Genomic DNA, 19,367 nt, shown 5'->3' with positions numbered 1-19,367 from the left:
TAAAGCCCACTGTATATTACCAATTTTCATAATGATGAAATTAGGTGAAGTTGAAAAATAAGCTAAAACCGACAAGAACCTTAGGACAATTACATGTGACTTCTCACTTACTGGTTCCCAATCTCTTAGCCATAACCACACAGTCGTGAAACAAGTGCATCACTGTGGCGCTGTGTCACAACATTTTCCGATAATGCTTCTAGTACACGTTAAAGTTGTCAATATAAATTGAAATAAAAATATTTATTTTAAGGACTCTTTATAGCGACCATTTCATAATCTTTTAGCAAAATCACAAAATTAAAACACGAAAGATCTTATTTATTAAACATTATGAGGGTTAATGGAAAAGATAATGTATGAAAAAGAAGAAGAAAAAAAAAAGAAGAAATAAAACACAACAACAACAACCCAAAAAAAGACAGGCTCGGCAATTGCAACAAACTGCAAACTGCAATTCTTTTTTTAAATTTAAATTTAAAATTGACGTACACTTTGAAGCTTTCAAATGTTTGAGGTTGAGCATACTTCATTATTTCAATACTTACTTACAACCAACCGATGATAGTTGTACAAAAAGGACACTAGGCATTGAATTCACTTCAGAGTATTTGTTTATTTTTTCTTCTAAATTTCTGTAATATAATTGTCTAACAGAATTATCAGGTATTCACCGATAACGAAATGGTTCTCTGTTTTAGTCTGAAAGTTAGAAGAAATGAAGTAAATATTTCTACATTTTGACATCACAGGAAAAGTCAGTAAGTTCGAAACAATTAACTTTGTGATAATTTGGATTTCATTGCATCTTTTTTTTTTTTAATTTTGTATTGTAATTTAATTTTGTAGATTGTGTAAAGACCATTGCCAGGTCAAGAGCTCAGATTAAGTTTCGTTTTATGGGATCCATTTAAGCACAAAATTGATATAAGAGAACTAAAACATTCCTCGGTATTCAAAGCAGAGTGATGTTGGATTACCTAATTAAACTTTAGTGCTATTAAGATGATGGACAAAAATTTTGGGACCAGAATAATCCTTTTTAAGCGGATTTCTGTTTACTGAGGTTTCAATCTTTACTACTTTCATCGTATTCTGAGAGTTTAAAAAAAAATATATTTAAAATTTGTTTTAATTCAAATTTGTGCATTTCCTTTCGAAAAGAGAAATGAATTAGTTTTAATTCAAACGCTCAAAGCTATTGCAATACTTGTAGGTAAAGGAAAACATAGTGTAATGGTAATGCAACCTGCACTGTTTCGTACACATTGTACTGACTTCAATGCAGTGAAACCCTTAATGAATGAAATCTCACCAAACCGAAAACTCCCTGAAATTCATATCTGTTTCTCGTCGCGAATCTCTCCTTTAATTTAAATTATTTAAAAGAATAATTAAAAAATGAAACCTTTTAACCCCGAAAACTGAAAAAATAAAAATCAGTTCTAGATTTCATTTTACACTGAATGAACCTAACAAAATCATAAAACCGAATCATACTCAGATCACGGTTGTGATGTCGGCCAACGACCAGGAAATAGCCTAAGGCCACATCAGATACAAACACCGGCGCTCATTCTGGCACAGATAACAACCCATGTAAACAACTGGCTAATCAGAAACATTTAAAACTAGACGAAGTGCCTGCCTGAAATTATTATTTTTCAAAATAACTGTACAAAGCAAGAGGGTTATGTTTATCTGATGATCATCTCCCTAGTTCCGACCAATTACACCTAAATAATCCTCAATCGACTATTTTTTTTAACTTAATCCAAGGCTGGCGATCTCACCATTAAACTTTCGGCGGACAAAGATGAACAAAAGAACGATTTGCAACAATGTTCTCTCATATTTACAGGCTAGTAACATTTCATAAAATCGTGTAACTTTGCATAAAGGTGTAAATGCTCGTGTAGAAACAAAATAAGCGTAGACACTGTCAATGTCAACAGAAACAATATCATCATAACAATAGAACGATGCGTTAGCACAAAACTATGGAAGCGTTAAGTTGTCCTCCTCATAAGAATACGTAAACAAGACGGACGTCTTTCATATCGGCAAGACGAGTTACAGACTGTATTTGTTGACATGAATATGTAGACAAGATGTTAAAATGACACATCTTTGATGTCTGATATGTTGCCACAATATAATGATATAAGCATTGTTTAAAAAATCTTATTATCGTTTTTTGTGCTTAATATGTATTTTATCCATATTGGACTATTCCTTGCAAATCGATTGCATGTTGTAGAGTCTTTCCATAGTCGACTTAAATGTCGTGATCGGGTCAATATATATCGTGCTGTGGCGATGCACTGATATTGTATTAATCACGTGATATCTCTTTCATTTCTATATGTCTGTCTGTTTGCCTATCTTATCAGAACCGAAGCCAACTGGATTTGCAGGAGGTTACAGATTTGGTCTACCCTGGCTTGGACGAGGATTGTTGATAGCAGATGGAACCCGTTGGGCTCGGTCAAGACGCCTGCTCACTCCCGCCTTTCACTATGACATCCTAAAGCCATATATAAACGTCTATAATAACGCTTCAGACTTATTGTTGGTAAGTACTCTTACTGAATGTAATTCGAGGCATTGACTTTTATTCAAGGAATAAATACCATTTAATATTTCAAATTTATTTATGATAAGTGAAACAGATATGAGCGGCAAATTTTGCTGAGCAATAATGTATTCGAGAAGCATTCGACTGGAGTAACACGAGGAATAAGTACTCATAAATTGTACGACTTCATTATTGGAATGCACTTGTAGCTCCTATATGTTGCTAGACCATGAGTGTACTGTGGAATTTCGGCAATATTTCTCTGTTTATTGTGGTTATGATTACGAGCGACGCTGCTAAACATGGATTCAGAAGATTCAGAAGACCACGAGTTCAACTACTCTGTGTAGGCTTCATGTTTGGATGATTTTCACTGTGTTATATCCATGCATTTATAGCTAAAGTAGTAAATATAGTCTATTGATTTGAGTGTGTGTAACCTTCTTTTAGAAATTTCATTTCTATCCCTGCCGCTGAATACTTCCAGCACTGTAGAAATCAGTTCAGAAAAAAAAATGCTGAACTCTAGCGAACCTAAATAAGATGTGCCGATAATAATGGAAGTAAGACCGGAAGCAATGTTGTACTTTTATAATTGTATTTGTCTTGTTTTTGAAGATATCGTACTCTCAGGCAGGTTTATTTTCGAGTGAAACGTAACACCATTTTATTCAGCATTGATGAAATATATATTATTTCTATCATAACCGATGCGTAATTTTACAAAATCAGTTTCACATATAGTTTTAAATGTCTATATTTTTACTTGTATGAAGACGCTAGTTTATCTACACGTCTTGAGCCATATGCATACAAAATATGCATTATAAATTAAGCAGCTTGTTTTATAGAGCAAAACGTGTTATGAATTTGATGGCTTAGACAGCAACCAAGTCTTGGAATGAAACTGCGTCGGTATTTACAAGCTACCTGCTGGAAAGTAATCTTTACAAGGTTCGAGTTACCTGCTGGAAAGAAATCCGTTAACAGGTGAAATGCTTATTTCAGTTGGGTTTTAAAAAAATCAAAAACAGAGATTAATTTTAATGGATACTGTTAGTTATCAAGTAACTACTATAAACTCACAGGCTGTCAAATTTCCCATTGCAGGAGAACCTTGAAAAATACTCCCGCACAGGAATGTGTTTTGAGGCATTCCAGTTAATTAGCCTTTGCACGTTGGACATTATACTGCGATGTGCATTCACGTACCACACAGATTGTCAGAAAGGGAAGTAAGTATTAATTGTGTCTGCTTCTACAGTAAAAGATCAAAAATACGTTTTGCTACCACACTTTCCATGGGTTTATATAGTAATGTGTTTAATTGGGAAATAACTAGGACATTTTTAGATTAAGTAGAATCATATATAAGAATAGCGAAGTATTTCGAACGTTTTATCCCACGATTAAATCAAATTAATATACATAGGATTTTCAAACGATGGAAATTGTTTATTGCCATTTACAGTATAAAGAAGATACTACCAAATCAGCTTAGATCCCTCGCCAAAGCCTGGTGATATATTTGCAACTTAAAGTGTTAGATTTATTATGATATCCAGTATTTTTGTTCATCGTAGTGACACTTTGTAGCAGACACTGATCTGTTTTGTATCCGTAATTGTGATCAGCATTTTCCCATAAAAGATCTAATTTATATAAAACTAAAATAAACGCAAAGCCTGTAGAAAATGTAGAAATTGGTTATTCAAGAACGAGTGTCTTTATTTCGCATCATACTCTAAAATCAAGACTTTCACTACAAACACATACACTGATTTCATTACAGAGGTGCACATCCGTATATCCGGGCAGTAAACGAAATCGCCAATGACTGGTCTTTAAGAATTAGGTGAGATGTTAACTAATACAAGTTTTTAAATATGGTATGAATGGACTTCCCAAAATGGCCCATACCGAAAGGGAAACCGAACCACAGCGTCAAAGTGGAGCTTGACGGTAACTCTGTGGTTTGAGTACAGCAGCCTAATGGACCTGGTCTGGAGTGTTTTTTCCATCAAATGTATAGTCCCGGGCCTGGCTGCAGCTTCAGTGGAACGACAGTGGATTAGGCTATTCCTCAACTATTCGCCTAATGGCGCCATAAACAATGCCACTTATTGCACAAACCGTTCGGTCCCTTATTTTCACATTGAATTTTATACGACAATATCGATAAATACTATTGCAGCACTGGATGTGTTTAGTTAAGGGATACAATTTTGATATTATGAGTTAAGTTTCCATAATTGCTTCCAGAGCAAGGAATGGCTAAATCGGTAAAGTCTTTCTGCAAGTCTCTAAAGTAAAGGTCATACAGCTCATGCAGATGCGTTATATCGACAATTTCAGCTGTATGTATCATTTTTCTTAAATATGATTACACTTGCCTTAAAATTACAATTATTCTGTTAATTTCTGTTAGGATAAATAATCCTTTCACGGTCATTTTATAACTACACCAGAAAATATATGCGACAAAATCGGCGTTTAACAACGTAGACAATTGTGTGCTAGGCCAGGGAAGAGGTGTGATATTGTCTAAAACTGACTGAACATCGCTCATTATGATGTCACAATGAAATCGCTGCGTATTTGACGATATTTGTATACACTGGTAATGATACTCTTTTTTGACCCATTTTTAATACCGTTTGGAACAAACTTGGCTCTTTTCGATGAGGGTCACTAGATTAAAACTTGAAAAAATGTAAAATCGCCTAGATGACCACGTTGACGCACACTTTAGTAGATTTGATTTCAACCTGTGTTTCAGTGACGTTATCCGAGCTGTAAGAAGAGGTGACCTACTTTGAACAGCAAGCGTTATGAATTGTAACCTGTATGTATGTATGTATGTATGTATGTATGTATGTATGTGTGTATATGTATGTGTGTGTATATGTATGTATGTATGTATGAACAATTGCACAATTTTCAGGGGAAAAGTTTCCAATAAATTTCGAAGACATTTAATCACGTATATTTTTCTATGTTTACCGTCTTCTGTATTTACATTTCTTTCATCCTTTAAAACGGTGTCTTATATGCTAAAATGATGTGTCATATCCTTTCACTGTAGAACACCCCTCCTATACCCAGATATCATATTCTACTTGACCAAAACCGGTAGAAGATTTAGGAAGAACTGCAAATTCGTCCATAGCGTGGCTGATGATATAATCAACAAACGAAGAGCAATCTTGGTAAGTAATACACCTATTGTCAGTCCTAAATAAATGGTCAAATTTGGCATTTTAGGTTGCACACGTGTCATCACGTTCGTTAGACAAACGCCAGATTTCAGACCTTACCGCGAATTTATGTAGGGCAATGATATACAACCTTTAGTACCAAACAGTGGCACAACTGAACTAAAAAGGTTGATGTATGACTCATGAAGAGAATTAACTAGGAGAAGGAAATTTATGTACTGTATTAGATGCAAAGAATGATCTTGAGTTATTCCGGGACTGGCTGAGATGTCTGCGGGTTGGGGTGGGAAATGGGTGGGGACAACACTTATCTTGGTCAATGCTATGATGTTGTACTGACGGTTTTGGGCCTCTATCCTTTTCGAGACAGGTTCTAACACTCCATTTCGCACAGACGATTTGATATCGATAGCTCTAGAGAGCACAAGAACACGTTCAAATATTAATAGCGGATGTAATGTTCTCACCTTAAGTGTAGTATCGTCCTTTTTCTCATCCCATTTATTTCAGATTCTATTTGGTGAAGCTATCTTCTGATTTTGATTTTAACTCGCGGCAGTCACCAGAAAACGAATCTCAAGCCACGATTTTGCTTATAAAAATATGACACAGTTTCTGACCTCTCTGATACCTTTGTCCCGGCTGTTCATCATTAATCACGCCAGTTGAGCGTGTATTCACCACCCATCCCGAAACCCCGGATGTTGTTACTTATCTCCATTTCTAAATCTTTTGTCAATAGAGCATCTATAACTACTTACAATTACAAATGTGGGCAAATTTTGAAACTTTCTTCTCCCATCCACTTTTCAGTCTCTAACGGTGATAAATATCAAGAAAGCATTTTGTCCATTTCATTTGTTACATTTAACATTATTTACTGAACAGCTTATAATCTATATTTTTAAATTCTCAAACAGATACATAAAAGAGATTATTTCATTTCGAACGATTCATGAATTACAAAAAATGACATTCCTTGGTGCTATAATTTATCCTTAGGAAAAGGAAGGGGTTTCCGGCAGAAAGTACCTTGACTTTCTGGACATTTTGCTGACCGCTAGAGATGAGGATAAGGTGGGACTTACCCACGAAGAGATTAGGAATGAAGTGGACACATTCCTATTTGAAGGTTAGAATTCCATGACTTCTATGCGTTTTACTGATAATACATTTTGCAAATATTTTCTTTAGTTGTAAGTCATAAGCAAAGTGATGTTTTGCTTTGAAGATTATAAGAACGCGTTAGTATGTAATTATTTGGTTTGAAATGGAGGGTCAAAATATGTTCCAAACAAATCTGTCTGCAGTCATTGCAATTGTTTGTCTGAGATGAATCTTTAAACAACAAATATTAATAAAATTTTTAGGGTCGATTTATGTGAGTAATATACTAGAAAGTTTGCAATCTGTCTATCTATAGAAATGCGTGACTAGTATAGGAAAATATAATGCAATACCAATAACGGTAGATCACGGTAATAGTATACGAAAATGGGGGTTCTGGCTCACCTAGCTCCCTGCGTGGGCTACGTGAGCGAATTCCTCATGGAACTATACTACTAGGATATGTTGTTTGTTATTTTTGCTCATTATGGGTGTCAAGTGGTTGTTGTGGCTCACTGTGTGTGAGCGGCTGGCTCACTTTGTTTTGGTAATATGTTTGTGGTATAGCTAAGATATCTCTTCTATGTTATCCTTGGAGCCTCGATATATTGGGATCTAATAATGAAGTTTGCAGTCCAATAGTGGAATTAAAAAAAGAAGATTCCAAGGAGTGTTTAAAGCGTTAGGAAGAGGCTATAGCGTATGCGGATAAGGATCTAAAGTATGTGCCTGAGATGATCTATTACGAAGAGAGCGAAGACGAATATGATACCGAAGAGTGGGTGAGGAGTAGCTTTAGTCATCATTGTCCGATGCAACGGTGTAATCAACAGTACTACATAAAGAATAAGCTGGAACATTTTCATTTGTCAGCGTCGCAGGGGGATCACTTTAATTACTGACTGAATAAGGGAATCGAGCTCAGTTGGTGGGTTGTGTGAAATTTATAAACTGTAAGTATGTGTTTAAACGTATATATATATAGGTTACTGCATTTTTATGGGAAAATATGAACAAGACTTTTGGATGGAATACTGCACGACCTTGGGAGTGTAAGTATATCCATCCTACAAAACGAGTTCATATTTTCTGATACAAATGCAGTAACCTTTTTATCATATGCTCATTTTCTTATTCGACCAACGACTTAATTATGTAAACGAAAATACACTACGCGACATAAAGTATCTGAATGTATGCCGTATTCCAAACTGAATACACAAGCGTAGATTCATCATTACACAACAACATTGTCAATGCGCACTTAACTCCACCCAGATAAATTTGAACTTGTCTCGCGATAGACATAAGTTTCGAAAGAAAATGGCTTTATTGTCTACTTAATATTGAGATTTGGAGTCATACTGTGTATTTATGCGCATTGCAACAAGTTTTCCATTTGATCTGGAATGAATAGATTTTGGCATTTTTTTTCGATTGTACGAAATTTCGTGATTATGGTCTGGATTCATCAGTGCAAATTGAACATGAAATCCATCGGATTGAAGGAGCGCGGGAAAACTGTGTTTACGTTTGCAAGTGTGTTTGTTCTGTCATTGACTATTTGAAATCATAATGAGGGAAAAATATGAAGTGTTTGAATTGCAATCATCAAAAAAGACGCTATTTAATTTAATGTTTATCTCATTTTGAGTGCAGTAAGGAGGATGTAATTGCACTTGGAATATAGTCGATGTTACAGTACAATTTCGAAATGTGTAATCAAGCTTGAGAAGTCATGACATGGATCATGTAATTCGGATTTACAGAACAAAAAAAAAAGCATATTTTAAGAAAATTCAGAATGTAAAACTGTATGTATAGTTTTTGCTATTCATATTAATAGCTAAAAGAGACAGTTTATGCCTTGTCACTTGCATATTATTTGTAGGTACCCAGCAATTTTATGAAATCAGGCGTCTATCGCCAAAATCCGAAACAATGTATCAAAAAGGTTAACGCGGAATGCAGCAAAGCAGTTGGCATGTGGCAGTCCACGAATCATCTACATTAGTTCATTCGGAAACAAATTTAATCAACCAAAACCTCAAACGTTTGCTACACGAGAGTACATGATTGTTTACAAAGAAGTTCCTAAGACACTATTGGGCACACGTGTCCTGCGCGTAAGTGCTATATGAAGGTGTGCAATATAGTAAAATACTTGACGATTCTGACAATGTAAATTTAATGGAGAAGAAAATGAGCATATAATAATTAAGATCATTTGTCCTCTCCAGCAAGCAGCAAAATGTAAGAAGGTCTCTGGAAAGAGCATAGGCGAGGTGTATGATAAGAATATTTCAGAAACTTTTGGAATCTCATTGGAATCCACGAGTTTAATTGTTTAGGATAACCAAGCCACTTGACGAGTTATTTTTTTTACCCTTGGTGAAGATGACGTTTTCGACTCTTAAAACGTCCTTGCTTGTTTCCTGTAACTCCTGTTTGTAAAAAATAAAACCTTGGTTTGTTTCTCTTGAGTAATCCTTGAGCGTTGTACGTGACTGGAATGTTTTTTTGGACGGTATCGACGACGAAGACTTCTTCGGTCCAGTTGGGTGTGTGTGTGTCCCTTTTCAAAGGTAGCTTTTCGCCTGCTAATTCTAACTTTAATTTGGATCTAAAAAATAAGTCGTCTGTGTCTTGTTGTTTTATGTCATGAGAACCCTGTGGGTCTATCGATGAGGATTCCGTTGGTGTCATGTTGATGCTGCTCTGCCATGTGTGATTGTACTGGTCGAAGGTTACTGTCAGAAAAATCTAAGTATCTGTTGTTATTATCGCCTGTAAATCTCTTCCACAAACAGTTATTGAGAGTTCTGTTAAACCGTTCGACGACGGCTGCTTTGATGGGATTATGTGTGCTGTAAAAGATAATATTATTGTGCTGAACCCAATCTGAGACAGTTTTGTTATCAAATTCCCTTCCGGGATATGTCCATAATGTATGTGGTCTGCGCGATATATCCTTCAAAATGTTATCCAACGAGTCCACGATAGAATATCCTTTTTAGTTTTTCACAAGAACTACCCGCGCATGCTAGCTAAATACGTTGATCGTCATGCGATAGTTGAAATGATCGTTGCACGAACTGTAATCTCTCATGTCGACGAGATCTGCTGACCATATATTGTCTACTATGACCGCGATGACTGCGTGGTGGAAAATGTTTACGCGCAAGTTTATGTAGTTCTTTTGTCAGTAATTTCACTGTCGGAGCTTTCAGGTCCTGTTTCGAAGGATCTTCTACCCCAACTGACTTTTTATCTAAAATCCCAATGCCCAACTTAGATTTAGTGCCAATGATGCTACGCACAAGAGCGCATTATACTAGTTCTCTGAATTTGTTTTTAGGTTTGAGTGCTTTTAAGTCCCTCATCGAGATGATCTCTGCAACAGAGGTTGTGTTGCATCGCGATGACATCCACACCGTTGTAGGGTTCTTGACCTGGCAGCGGCTGATCGTGTTCTTCCAGTTGATGTTATATGGGATCGAAAGCTTTATTTCTCACGTGGATATCTTTGTAGCTCGTGTCGATACGCAATGCCTGCAATGATACATTTGATACAGAGCCGTGACACTAATTCGTTACATTTCAGTGGTCACCGCTAACAGCAACGTAAATGATGGTGTCACCTTAGCGGTGACGATATGTGATTTTTTGCAACCACACACGGCTCATGTCGATATGATCATGAGGCTATATTTTTTTGTGACAACGTCGGCGGGGTCAATGCTCTCGATTCTAGTTTTACACTTAATACACACGAGTTCACGTTGGCTGTGTTATGTTATAGTTGACATTTTTTGTTGTTGGAAACAGTGATAAAATCACTTAGACGGGGGAATGTCTGCCGTACCTGCGCTGGATGTAATCGATGCAGTACCATCCGCACGTACTATCAGTGACGTTCTGAAGTTGTAACGAGTTGTAAACGGCTCTTTTATGTGATTGCACGACCTCATCAGCGGGAGGTAAACCAAACGAATCGAAATACTCGACGTCGCTGTAACGTGGATCGTTGACCACGGCAACCCTGTGAGTGTCATGTCCATCGTAATAGTTGTGCATGTTAATCACACAGCTCTCCTCTGTGTGATGACTTTCGGGAAGCTGATCGTTAGAAAAGACACCTCTGATATTTTCAACGCTGATTACTAATTCTTGATTGACAGCGGATGAAACTTTGTTTTAGGAGACAAAGTCTCGGGAAACATTGTTTCTGGAGATATCGTCTCCTGAACCATAGACTCAAGCGACTTTGTTTCCCGAGTCATAGAATGTCGTCTCACGCGACGTTAAAACCATTTTTTTTCTTATGCCTCTGCTGGAGATACCTTTACCACGCGTAGTTTCAGGAAGTTGGAAACTTCGACCAAATGCCGAGCAATGCAGGCAGTAATGTTTCATCGATCCCTGTTATCAGTGGTCGATGTATCCTCCTTGTTCGGACAACTGCGACGCTGACAAGTTAAGAATTATGCCTTTTCGTGCAGCAGCATGTTTGCCGACGGAGGTAACTTGACGTTGGGTTTGCATGTGCATGATACTATCTGGTCCTGTGAGCACTGACGCTTAAATCCTGATTGATACGGGCCTATTGTGCGTGGCTGCTGCAGCTATACTTTTCTTTTGCTGCGGTGACAGTGTTAAATCTACTGGAATGTACGTCATGGTGTTCTATTAAATGCTATAATTTGTTTGATTTTCTTCTGACGGGTCGTTTAGCATAACCGCGATTGGCATAGCCACGGGCTGAATAACCGAGATTGGCATAGTCAATGGACGAGGCGACAACGGCACGTTTTGGCAGAGACCTCGGCGAGCAACGCCCTTGCCATGAACTCCGTTGCTTTTTGTGTAGCTCCGGTAATGGCTTTCGTCGCTGCGGCAAGTCCCAATGGTGCAAAAACCGATGCAAACAACTTTGGCGCCAGAAATTGCAGTCCTAGTTTTATGCACGAATAGTGACCGACTGTACTTGAGTATATGGTCTGAACTATCTTGTGCAAGTGGTACATGTTTTAAGAGAAAGTTACATTGAAGCGATCCTGCCTAATAGGTATCCATTTTCAATTCTTTTGTTATTATGAAGATAAATGCTTAAAAGACCTCGTATCCTTTAATAAATTTACTGGTGATCAGATTTTTCAATATGTGAACATTGTAGCACACATAATGATATGCAAAGTTGTATTTTTTAGTACTTATTATCTAGTATGTTTGTCTTGGGTACACCTATTGCACAGCTCTATAATAGTTTTTATCTTCGTTATCCACTATATATTGATTAGCTCAAACGTCTTTTGTGTGCATATTATCCAGTGTGTCTTCTTCGTGTAAAACTGATACTAGCCTTAATAACAGTGTTCTGTATATATAGTCCAGTGTGTCTTCTTTTAGCAGAATTCATGCGAAACTTTATAGTAGCTTTTTGTTCACATTATCCATTATGTCTTCTTTGACAAAAACTGACGCTAATCTTTATAGTAGTCTATTGTACATATTATCAAGTATGCCTTCTTTATGTAATGTTACTTGTTTAGGTTCGAATAAACAGTAACACAAGAAAGGGCGAAAACAACAAGTTTTGAAAAATATAAATAATAATTTATTTCCCTGGATAAATTCTGTAAAAATGAAAATATATTAACTAAAGGTTTCCAGACTCAAATCCAAAAAAAATCCAAGAATAATCCGCGAATATAATTTCTAAAGTCCTAATATTGAAATGTTCTAATGATTCCAAGCTCGAGTCCCGACAAAGAATCCAAGAAGGAAGGAGATGACGTATTTTGTAACCTGTACTGCGCTGAAGTCTGCAGTTCCGTGTAGAAACACAATAATTAATCCTCCAGTTTTTGAAATCCAAACAATTTTTTTAGAGAAGTATTTGATCAAGAATTATGTATAAATACAATAATATTTCCATAGAAACGAATTAATCTTTTAAAGTCCGAATAATCTAAAGAAAAATTAACATATACATTTTAAAAAATCAAAACTTCAATACTGGTCACCACATAAGAAAACAACTTGACATCAAGTGTTTAAAAGCACCAAATCTCTGAGATCTCTATCTCTAAACATCACTATTAATACTAAGTATTTCGTAATTTTGGAAATGCCTAATTGCGAAATAGAGGATCACGTGATCATGTTTACATATAAAATTCACGTAGTCCCTGTATGTTCTTGATAAGAACCAATCATTTTACTCCGAGAAAAACTTTGTTTACTTGACCGTTAATCAATGCCAGGAACTAAGTCAAAAATAGAAACAAGTGTTTCTATTGCTATGTATTTATAGAAAGATCCTGATCAAACTGAGCTTTCTGGAAAATATCACGTTTCTAGTAAAGAAAAGAAATTAAATCAAATATAAATTAAATCAAATATATGTAACATTACAAATGATGCTAATCTAATAAACCTTTTGTGTGAATGTTAACCACCATGTCTTTCCTAGAGCAGAACCAATGCTAAGGTCCCAAGATGCTTTGGTGTATATTATCCAGAACGTTGTCCTTTATGTTATACAAATGGTATTTCAGGTATGTGTCTTGTAGATTTTATATCCGTGCTAATAACGTGATTTGATACATTGTGCACAAACAGCAATCACTTTTGGCAAGGACATTTGTCACGAAATCAAACAACAAACTGGTAAATGTCTATATATTGTGGGTAAATCAAGGTGATTTAATAACGACAAAATAATCAAACAAAGAAAACAACTACATATATAACATCATTTGGATATTAAAGCATATATTATATTTAAAGCTGTTGTTTGCAAACTAGGTCACTGCCTGTAGAGATTTTGACCCGGCCGGTTGACTCGTTTTGAAATGCCTTAATGGCAATTTTGCAACAATCTGCACAAAGAAGACAACTTACGACGAGAGAAAGACATTCAGACACTCAATTGCTGTGCAGTTTGAAGGAAGGAAGGATCTGTGTACATTTGCGTTCTTTTGGTGCATGGAGAAGCCGACTTTCTGATCAAACAGGCCTAATATATACCTTCAACAATGAGAGCGACTCAAACAAAATAAACTCAGACAACATATGGAGGAGACAGTAGATGCCTTCATCACTGAGATAGACATAAACAAAACCTGGAGACATGCTGGAATAATTGCTTTTCTTTTCAACGTTACTCTGAGCACAACTCGACTAAAAGCAAACAAAACTGAACGTATTTAAAAATTCAGATGAAGACATCAAACACGAGGTTTAAAGCTGAAATGTAAGATTATGTTTGCATTGAAATAAGTATTAGACTGGTTACGAGCATATCCGATGTTCAATATCAGTAAATATTATTTAAAAAATGGTGATCATCACAATATTACATTCGTATTCTTTCAATGCATTTCATACTCTTCAATATATAGGTCACGACACAACGGCCAGTGCAATCTCATGGATTCTGTACTCCTTAGCCGAACATCAGGACATACAGGAAAAAGTCAAGGCCGAATTGGACCGTGTACTAGAAGGCAGAGAAAATGTGGAATGGTTAAGATATTTATAAACAAATAATAGTTTAAAAGATAAGTCAACAGCGTGTTAGTTTTTTAAGACGATATTTATCAATGTATAGAGTATAGAGATCTCTGAATAATGTTCTCTTTTTTAATATGTAAAACACACACACACACACACACACACACACACACATATATATATATATATATATATATATATATATATATATATATATATATATATATATATATATATATATGCAATAAACTGACAACGAATAGTGCAATCTAGTATCTAATTAGCATGAGCGCTTTCGACTCTTAATGAGTCTTTTTCAAAGGCGAATGCAAAACATAGACTAGACAAACAAATAAAACAAAAAACCGTTGTGTTTGAAAAACTTTACATGTGTGTGTGTGTGTGAACGTTTATAGAAATCGTAACCATGGAAATGTTATGATTATTTTCAAGATTAATTATGCTATATAATTCATTGGTTTATTATTTAAGTGCTCTCAGCAAACATGCTTCACCTTAGAACTCCACGTTAAAAATACAGTTGAATTTTGTAAATTATACAAGACTTTAGTAAAAGATAGAGATATGCCCTGCAAAATATGCTTGTCACATCAATGACACCAGCGAATTCAATACAACTCAAGTATGTAAGATTTTAATATTTCGGACAGGCGCATGCTAGCACAAAAGCACGTTTACTTAAATAAGTGTGTGTGTGTGTGTGTGTGTGTGTGTGTTGGAAACAAAGTTAAAATTTCCTGCGTATAAAAGATTTTAGAAACTCCTTAGATAACTGAATGGAATATCAAATAACTTTCCACAGGGACGACCTGCAGAAGATGGAATATCTTACCATGGTTATTAAGGAAGGGATGCGTCTCCATTCTCCAGTACCCAGCATTTCCAGAGAATTCACCAAAGACTTCGAGCTAGAAGGTCAACGATTTCCGGCGGGTACTACAGTGTCTGTTAACATCTACAGCATTCACCTTAACGAGGAAGTATGGGAAAAACCAATGGAGTTTATACCAGAGCGGTTTTCCAACGAAAATGTCGCTTTAATGGATTCCTTCCAGTTCGTACCATTCTCAGCCGGTCCCAGGTAGAAATTTGGTCATGACTCTCTCTCTCACCGTCTACTTCTATCCTTTTTTCCAGATGGCTCCATCTTTGACTCAGAAATCTTCTTCAAATCGAATTAATTTTTTTTTCTTCGGTTTTCCCCTATTTTGAAGCTTAGAGGAAAATCTTTTAGGGAGGAGAGATTAATGTCAAGTCTGTTTGGAACGTAAAACGAACGTTCTCTGAAATTACAGCGTTAAGAGCATGGATTTTATAGGCTGGAAACTGTTATTAATTAAGCATGAGAAACAGTTTCAATACATAATGGACGACTTATTATCAGATAAAGTCGGGTGTTAATTTTCTGTTTGTATTTGTGCACTTGTTAGTTTTCACGATTGACTGGCATCAGATCGGTCTGGATTACTCTAAAATATAACATGCTCACCTTCAAGTTTCCTACTTACATTTACAATAATGTATTTTCATTTCAGAAACTGTATTGGTCAGAATTTTGCAATGAAGGAGGAAAAGGTTATTATAGCCAGAATAATTCACAGGTAAGAATGAAATTGATTGATCGTATTTGTACATAATATTAATTAAAATTTTCTTACGATTCGTCATCCCTTTTTCATCTGCGAGATGTGTTTCCCATCTTTTCTCGAATCTGATGTCACAAATTGAACGTTTTGTGAGTCAGTGACTTTTTATTACAAAAGATTTTCAAGTTTACACAATTTAGCTAATTATATACGGTTGGATGTGTGCAAACGAGTGCCGAAGCACCCCAGGGTAGAGTCGGAAGGTTAAAAGTCTGACCTGAGTGCTAATCGTTACCCTGATAAGATCAGAAGATTAGTTATTAGGTACATAATTGAGAGAGAGAGAGAGGGAGGGAGGGAGGGAGAGAGAGCGTAACAATTACTTGGAACATGATATCAATGAAGAATCTGAGCCATTTGGTAAGCGTTTTCACCATTTATGATCCCAGTAATAATGTAATAAACATAGGGCATGTGCTATATTGTATTTATCTAACGGCTACGGTGGTCTAGTGGTTATATGGTTAGGCCTCTAGGTCTCCGATTTAGGGAGATCTGAAAAATATCGTCGATAGCAAACCACGATGGATACCGGGCATGAAAAGCACTAAAATGTTGATAGACTGTATCAAAGTTTTGCACTAATTGAACCTCTACTAAGATGATTTTGATTACAATTTTTCTTGGATATTATCTAAATAACAGAAAGAAAAAGTGGAAGAAAACACGTCGAGCCGATTTCGAGACATTTTCAGCTAGATAAAGTAATTCGAGCACAACACATGACTTTATATTACGTTTACATTTCAGCTGACCGCTCCGGTGGCCTAGTGGTTATAGCGTCCTCCTCGGATGCGGGTGGTCCTGGGTTCGATCCCAGGTCGAGTCATACCAAAGACTTACAAAAATGGTAATAACAGCTGCCTCGCTTGGCGCTCAGCATTAAGAGGTTAGTGTTAGGACTGGTCGGCCTGGTATCAGGATAATGTGACTGGGTGGGACATTATGCTACATGTCTGCAGCATGATGCCCCAGTGCTACACATCACTATAAACTGCCACACTGCAGACATCGTAGCGATATGACTGAAAAATTGTTAAAGCTACGTTAAAAATCCATGTCACACACACATATTGTATTTATGTTTCCACTTCTGGCTTTGTTTGTTTTTTTGTGATTATTTGACGTTTTTGATTAGTCAGTGTTGTGAAGATATTTATCTGCCTGAGTAATTAGCTAATTTTTAGGCAAACGATATAATGTATAGCGTTCACGACACCCTGACAGCATGGCTTATTTTTGAAAAATTGACCCTTTCTAATTTCTTAACACAGGGTATTGGATGTATGGATCGTCTTTTGTATTGCATGGCGCAGCATTAAGTACTAAAATTAATGTTCAGCTTAAAATGTTTACTGAGGATGAATAAATATGTAAAGGAAAAAAACATGGACCGACGAAATTAGTTTCGTGATGTTTCATTTTGTGATTAGAGAAATTAATGAAGTATGTGTGTGTTCAATAACCTTTCAATTGAGAACGGCTGTTGTCATGGGGTCCTAGAAATAAGGATGGATTATCTAGCCACGCGCATGCGTTTGATTCGCTCGGTATGAGACCATTTGCATGTAACAATGACGATAGGTGAAGAGTATTTGTAAAAAGTACTACTCACCATACACTGCTGATGCCCTCAATTGCTAAGTGCCTTTTTTAAATTTTGGAAAGCTATTTTTGTCAAATGTAAGTGCTTCTTTTTTAGGACATAATTGAATCAATCCAAGACCACAAAGGGGGCTAAAATATAAAATAACTTGAAAAGATAACAAATTATTAAGTTTTTATTTCTAGTTGGACTTTTCACTGAACACGACATATTCAAAGTTAGGGACTATAATATTCAGTAATAAAAAGTACTTAAAGGTTACCTGTACGCACATATACTACTCAGCGAATAAGCACTAATTTGGACAGGATTACCTTTTCTGTGTAGTCAATACACGCGAAGTAATTGGTCAATCGTTCTACATCTGATTATTACACTTATACGCAGGGAACAACTATTGAAATTCATTTAGGTTGTATATTTAATTGAGTAAGCTTTATTATGCAAATCAGTAACAAAATTGTGTATCTTCTTGTGTAGATATAAAGTAGAGCTAGAGCCGAATCACGTGCCTCAGAAGAAAATTGCCGCTGTGATGCGGGCGGAAAATGGAATTCTACTGAGGGTCAGCGAGAGAAGGACGATGGCAGGAAAATAACTATGTGGGAAAACGAGTATATGGTCTTCGCTAATGGTTTGAGTTCCGCATAGCTTTAAGAAATGTAATCTTTTATTATGTAATTCTTTTGTTTCAATGTTAGATTAATACTTTTTGAATATCTTCTGTAAATAAGAAGACTGTATAATGCAGTGCATGGACAGACCGCTGTCCTCAACAGAAATGGCAAGGTAATGAAATAAACCATTTTCAGCATTATTTAAGCTTATGATTTATCAGTCCACTAACATAGACTTGTTATGGATATCGTCAAATTATCCTATGGCACTATTACATTATTACTAAAATGTATGAGACACAGCTCTAATGAAAAGTTTGTGCAAGAACTATTTTTTCTTTCTGACACAGTGACCTTTACCTTTGACATTTTGAACTCCAAACTTGATAATCTTTCAACTTGCCCCAATTACTAATCAGAAGCATCAGTGATTGTGTGCATGTGTGTGTGCGTGCGCGTATGTGTATGTGTTCTATCATATTATGTTCTCTGAAGCTTATTGGCCGTACCAATCGAGATTTAATTAACGAAATTGATTGGTTTGTGTTTTCGTGATTTTAACACTGTTTTTTTCCAGCACATAATAAGCTATACACTGCGGCCAGAATATCTGAAGCAATTTGATAGCAGTTAAATAAAATCCAATTTCGGTGATCTTTCACATAAATTGCTGGTTCAAACTATGATACATTCTAAAATATACTTTCTCTCGCGTGCTGAAACGTATGTGAATACAAAGTAGATCAAATAACAAATATAAACGTAATTGACAAGAAAGAAAACTGCATTTATCGAATGGAATTATGCAAACACTTTTTTGATTTAAGTGGAACTACTGCTGTTAGATTTTAAAATTATCAGATTTATTTTGCCCTTCTTGCGACTTATTTTTGATTATTCTAGAAAATTAAACTGTTCAAGAGTGAACTTCTGTTTGCACCGAGTTCTTTCTAAACCTAATATTTGCTTTGCATTAATTAGATCGTTTTAGTTTCTTTCTTTACTTTCTGTGTATTTTATTCATTTAGAAATAAAACTGGTCGAATCAAGTGTATC

General features: G+C 35.9%; 1 protein-coding gene across 1 annotated transcript; it reads left to right on the top strand.

Moving 5' to 3' along the window:
* Positions 1-2,317: 2,317 nt before the first annotated feature.
* On the top strand, positions 2,318-18,500 carry LOC149781818 (cytochrome P450 4F11-like). The gene is made up of 9 exons (XM_089934786.1): positions 2,318-2,575; positions 3,689-3,813; positions 4,371-4,433; positions 5,664-5,787; positions 6,799-6,928; positions 14,310-14,433; positions 15,245-15,523; positions 15,978-16,043; positions 18,175-18,500. The coding sequence occupies exons 1-9, from the start codon at positions 2,366-2,368 to the stop codon at positions 18,290-18,292; spliced, it is 1,239 nt and encodes a 412-aa protein (XP_089790912.1). The 5' UTR covers positions 2,318-2,365; the 3' UTR covers positions 18,293-18,500.
* The last annotated feature ends 867 nt before the right edge of the window (positions 18,501-19,367 follow it).

Source organism: Sinohyriopsis cumingii, chromosome 15, assembly GCF_028554795.1.
Source record: "Sinohyriopsis cumingii isolate HCF-2022 chromosome 15, ASM2855479v2, whole genome shotgun sequence".
Lineage (NCBI taxonomy): Eukaryota > Metazoa > Mollusca > Bivalvia > Unionida > Unionidae > Sinohyriopsis > Sinohyriopsis cumingii.
Note: the sequence above shows the minus strand (reverse complement) of the source record. Positions and strands in the feature narration are given on the sequence as shown.